At 36.3% G+C, this 5631-nt stretch overlaps 1 protein-coding gene across 5 annotated transcripts; it reads right to left on the bottom strand.

Moving 5' to 3' along the window:
- Window positions 1–511: 511 nt before the first annotated feature.
- LOC131311006 (lipid phosphate phosphatase 2-like) lies at window positions 512–5631 on the bottom strand. Of its 5 annotated transcripts, none has more exons than XM_058338307.1 (9): window positions 5312–5631; window positions 5081–5162; window positions 3388–3609; window positions 2619–2706; window positions 2399–2508; window positions 2226–2316; window positions 1639–1827; window positions 1496–1555; window positions 512–856 (listed from the first exon to the last, which is right to left on the bottom strand). In XM_058338307.1, exons 2-9 carry the CDS (start codon window positions 5138–5140, stop codon window positions 684–686), a joined length of 993 nt encoding a protein of 330 aa, XP_058194290.1. In that variant the 5' UTR covers window positions 5141–5162; window positions 5312–5631; the 3' UTR covers window positions 512–683. The 5 variants fall into 5 exon arrangements, with proteins under 5 accessions (XP_058194290.1, XP_058194291.1, XP_058194293.1 ...); XM_058338308.1 differs by having other exon boundaries at window positions 5081–5156; XM_058338310.1 differs by having other exon boundaries at window positions 5251–5314.

The raw sequence follows: 5631 nt of genomic DNA, 5'->3' as shown, positions 1-5631 counted from the left end.
AATAGTAGATTAATCTATATTCCAAAAAAAAAAAACAGAAAAAGTTGTCCTATGAACATATGCTACAAGATGATTTTAGAGAGGCATTCAAATAAATCTATGACAAATAATTAAGACATCCTCTATGCCTACCTGCCTGTTCGTTAAGGAAACTCAAAGCTTCTTGTAACGAACACAATCAACAATGAAGATAACGCTGAGTGAAGATTGGATCTGTATCCAATCCCCCCTCACCAAACACCGATTTATTGGGACTGAAGAGGCTGTATGCATCAATCGTTGAAGCCTAGGTTGTGGTTAAAATATGGATTCTTTGATGGATTTGTCGAGGGGACAAGAAAATGGTAGAGAAACCAAATATATAAATTTAGCACCACTCTATTATATTCTCGTCCTTTGCCTTTTCATGTTCCTTTCCATCCATAAATTCTTCCACAAATTCATGATCTAGATACAGCCTTAGCGGTTACTGCTAAATCCAAGAACATCAATATCGAGTGCAAACAATCACTGAACATGTGGAACCTTGTTCTATAAAGCCACTAATGCAAAAGGTAACATTGACTGGTTGTGCATTGCTATTTACAATGTTGTTGATACTAAAGTTCCAAAACATTCACATAAAAGACTAATCTAAGGTAGAACAAAATCTGCACACGTACACTCCGAGACATACAAGACTGTTACCGTCTTCCTGATTCAAGATCAGTCACTGATACTGAGTAGTGCCCTGTTTGCTGATTCACTACTTGAGCCTCTACGACATCTAGATTGGAACCATACATAGGATGGCCTAGTTGTGAGTTCGGTTGCGACTCTTCCTTTAATGCTTCGAAATACGCATAAGGACCCCATCCTACAATCAAAAAAGATAACTGTTACAAATAGTTGAATGATAACCGAGCAAAAGGGAGAAATCACCAGCGCAATAAAGCAGATTGGTTACACTAGCATTTTAAAATTCAACATTCACAAAGTTCTATTCCCCATTAAAACCAAAGATGGGAAACTACTTTCATTACCAGAAGTAAATTTTCTAGAGCTGTTTTCTGAGGAACTCCCAACACTAGGGTCAAAATTAAAGTACAGCACGCTTTGGTGAGCAAGAAGCAGCTGGGAATGAACAGATAGCCCAGTAAATCAGACACTCTGGGTTAGTGGGTTTAATAGATTCATTCTGAATCTAGAAAGTTTAAATGCAGATTGGCTTAATACATTTCTAAGATAGTATCAACTTCGTAGAAATGGAAAACTCAATCTATATTAACCATAAGGTAATAGGTTTGAAGCTGACCACTCTGTGATATAATTTCATCTATTAGGAAAGCAAACTAAACTTGGTGTTGTTTATTTACCGAAAAGCAAAAATATCAGGTTGATCTAAAATGCTACTCAAGAGAGAACCACAAAAGGAAACCGAAAAGATTTAGGTGGTCAGAAATTTTTAACGAGCTACTGCCCAAAAGAAAATTAAAAATAGATCTCAAGAAGTTACCATCTGTGTCGTATGGAGGTGGAAAGAACTGCAGATAGCAGAATGTTGCCACACCAAGACCTACAACAAGTGATCATACCATCAAACTCCAATAATTATTCTTTCTCCTCTTTCATTGAATTATTAAGGGTAGAAAAACACACCTAAGAGACCTCCTGCAAACACATCTTGCCAATGGTGCCAATAGTCATCCACGCGTGAAATGGCAACGAGAGAAGCAACGAGGAGGGGAAGAAAAACGATGCATAGTTTCGCTACATGTCCTCTCCGGTCAAATGCTTTGATTTTCCCTGATAAGTACAACGAGAAAAATCCCAGACCTGCAAAAGACCCTGCAAGTCAATGGAATTTGTAAGATGAATATGCCATATGTTAGGAAATCACTCCACGATTAAACAACTTTAGACTTTCATTTCACTAAGAGTCTACGACCACCTCACCACATTATTCATTTCTGACTATAGTTGAAAAGAAAAAATCTACAATGAAGCCCTATCGACCCTTTTTCTCTGCAAGATATATAAGCTACTATAATATTATATAGTGTTAATAACTTTAAGACAATAGAAAATCAGATGTACTTTATCTGGCTTTAAAAAGCAAAAGAAGTTTTTTTTTTTATTTATAAAAAAAGGTTCAATTTGTAATGAAGAACTTCAAACATTAAAAACTAACAGCTAAAAGAATGTCATGAATCCTCATTCATACGGAACCAGGAAGTGTTGCTTACATGAAGCATGACCACTTGGGAAGCTCTTGTGTCCTTCTTTGATCACACTATCTTTACCATGGCAGATCACATTATCCCACTGGTCATATTTCTGGAGAGAAAGATGACAAAAGAATTATAACTATTACTCCAGTATTTTCCAATATTCCATAAATAATCTACGGACAACATACATCAATGCCATCTGGAAAACAACGCCAAAAGAAGTCAGGGCGAGGCCGGCCAACTCCATTTTTTATTGCATCGGTGAGGACTCCAGTTATCAAGACAGCATACAAGAGGCCTGCATAAAGTATGCGTATGAGTCATGGATCAAACTAGGAGGTACTCCATTTTCTAAGAGCAAGAAGAGGGCATCGGAAAGGTAATTGAAAACATAAAACATAGGATTACCTAGTATGCTATGGTGCAGATCATAGACATCTTGCCGTCGAAGATAGAAGATGAGGAAAACCACAATAGGCAACAGAACGGAGTACATCTGGAGCATCAAGGATAGTTTTCATCAGTCATAATTTCTTGTAAGAATTCGCCATGACAACTAAGAAATTACTTTTCAGTTTTCACATGAATTTCTTCATTACAAGTATAGATGTAAAATTCGTAATAGTAGAATCATATGGCACATGCAATGTTGGTATTGGCATACTCACAGCATTATGTTTGAGAATTTTAGTCACTTTTCAACAATCTCATATCCACTACTTCAGCGAATTAAGCTTAGTATGGGTCGTAATGATGTATTTGCTGATCAATTTCATGATGACCCGTCTAAAGTTCATAAATATTTGTATGAGTAACATAATTGAGCCTATCTGTGTGGACAAACATTGAAAAAGTATAACTTTGAGAACGAAAGCAGCTAATGGTCAAATTGAGACATTGGTATAATCTCTTTCTTGCAAACATTTTAGGCATCAACTTTTTTCACAAATACAAGAAAAGAACAATACACCTAAAGTACGGTTTTTGCAGAGATTGAATATTTCGTTACCACATATTCATTGAGAAACACAGATAAAGAGAGTAGAAGTTATTGGTAGTTTAGTACTACATCAAATAATGAGAACATTATTGCTTCAATCAATATTTTGCCCTTCCATACTTCTTCTATAAGTCGTATAAAGACATTCCACCAAATGAAATAAGATGAGAAACTCACTGGAACAGCCCACACAGGGACAGTGTTGTCGTTCAACGGATATTTAAGGTCTGTCATCATGTCCTTCCCAACAAAGCGGTAAAACGGGTGTATAACGTAAAGTACAACCTCTATGACCACAAGAAGCAACAAAATAAGCCAGTCATGCATATGATTCCTTGCAATTTTGGCTCCATGAGACTTAATGGTGTGTGCACCAAGCTCAACCTGGCTTATTCTCCCCTGCTACCACAAAGAACGCCAACTATGTCAAATTGACTATCAAAGTTTCATATCAACCAATTACTTAAATAAAAGGGAAATTTATAGAAATGGTCCTCCTAGTTTCATTTGAGTCTCATTTTCGTCCTCCAAGTATCAATTGCAACTTTTTTGACCTTCAAGTTTGGTTTTCGTGCCAAGTTGGTCCAATTGATAACGTCTGTTAGCCAAACGGAATGGAAAAAATCAGATTGAGGGCAGACGTTGTTGATTAGACCAACTTGGTATGAGCTGCAATGTCCAAAATGCCATCAATCTAATTTTTTCCGTCGCTGACAGAAGTTATCAATTGAACCAATTTGATACGAAAACCAAACTTGAAGGTCAAAAGGATTGTAATTGATACTTGGAGGAAGAAAATGAGACTCGGATTAAACTAGGAGGACCATTTATATAAATTTCCCTTTTATAAAAACATCAAATGACAAATGGTTTGCGCTGCACCTAAAAAAAGAAAAGCTTAATAACAAACTTTTAACCAAGAGTATTGTTTTAAAAAACGTATGTTTTTCTAGAAAATGCAATCGGCACCATTGATCGCATCCGATTTATAATTGAAAGAAAATTCCACTAACAAATTCTACCTTTTGGGTACGCAAACTAAGACTCCCTATTTTAGCAAATCAAATTGTATCTCTCATGTTAAGGAAGAATCATCACAGTATTAAAACTACGTGAACACACCCGCATGTATAAATAAATGTACACCTACACGTACCACTCTGTGTATAAACATATTCTCCCGGTGTACCCAAAACTTATCTAGTTTGCACAACGAAAACTTTAAAAATTTATTTTTGTCTACAAAAAATTCAAACTTTTCTCGTAAATTAACAAACACACTCACATTTAGTAACTTGTGGAAAAAACTTTGCAATTTTTTTTTCGGGGACAACGATGTCTATTCTTAAGTTCTTGGAAGAGATGGCCTCATAAAATCTAAATCTTTTGGCCCCCTCCACCAACGTCTGAAGAGGTAAATTCAAGATTTTTGGGTTCCTTATGAGGGAAAAAACTTTGCAATTTTTTTTTCGGGGACAACGATGTCTATTCTTAAGTTCTTGGAAGAGATGGCCTCATAAAATCTAAATCTTTTGGCCCCCTCCACCAACGTCTGAAGAGGTAAATTCAAGATTTTTGGGTTCCTTATGAGAACAAACAAGCCTGTCCATGTCTGTCCTAATAAACCGTGAAACAACTACACAAGAAAAATTGACTTATTCATCAAGTCCAATCAAACCCCATACAAATCTACGTACATATCCACAAGTACTCCTACTTCACTTCTAAAAAAAGAAAAAACAATAAAAACGAAAAAAAAAGAAAAAGAAAAAAGAACATGTGAAGCGAAAAATGATTTCGAGTATAATAACCCAGTATACACTTACGAAGAAAATGTGGGAAATAAATAAAAGAAAAAAAGCCAACAAACCTGGCGATTTGCCCAGAAATTGGGTAAGGAACAAAAAGACATCATATTCCTCCAAGCCATAGTCTCAGAAAATTGCCTGATTCTTGAAAAAAACAAAAAAAAAAGGGAATTGAGAAGGGCAAGAATAAATATGTTTTTGTGGATTCAATAACAACCACAAGAAACAGAACCTTATCTTCAATAGTACAAGTAAGAAAATCAGTTGAGAGAGAGAGAGAGAGAGCGAGAGACCTGACTCCTGAGTAATGTTTTGGGTCTTGAGAGAAGTAAGGAATTTGCGGGGAAATCAATGGGGAAACTTTTGAGATGGGACCCCAAAGCGATGACCCCAAAGTCTTCCTCCAATAATGCGATCAACTTCTTTTTTTTGATACGTTAATGCGATCAACTTCAAGTCCAAGCCCACCAGTGTTTAATATCTCTACTACTACTAGTCTACAACTACTACTCCTCGAGAGAGAGAGAGAGAGAGAGAGAGAGAGAGAGAATTTGAAATGCTGCAGGACGGTTACAGATTTATCAACAGTCCAAGATCGTCGCCAAACAAACCG

Source organism: Rhododendron vialii, chromosome 12a, assembly GCF_030253575.1.
Source record: "Rhododendron vialii isolate Sample 1 chromosome 12a, ASM3025357v1".
Classification (NCBI taxonomy): domain Eukaryota; kingdom Viridiplantae; phylum Streptophyta; class Magnoliopsida; order Ericales; family Ericaceae; genus Rhododendron; species Rhododendron vialii.
This window is presented reverse-complemented; position numbering and strand designations above follow the sequence as displayed.

Bases quoted from the DNA above. Each gene is read 5' to 3' on its own strand.
- LOC131311006 (XM_058338307.1), bottom strand. From the start codon at position 5,140: ATGGCTTGGAGGAATATGATGTCTTTTTGTTCCTTACCCAATTTCTGG. The intron at 2,509-2,618 runs GTAATCCTATGT...TACTTTATGCAG, and splicing joins TCTGCACCATAGCATACTAG to GCCTCTTGTATGCTGTCTTG. The intron at 1,828-2,225 runs GTAAGCAACACT...ATTGACTTGCAG, and splicing joins CCCAAGTGGTCATGCTTCAT to GGTCTTTTGCAGGTCTGGGA.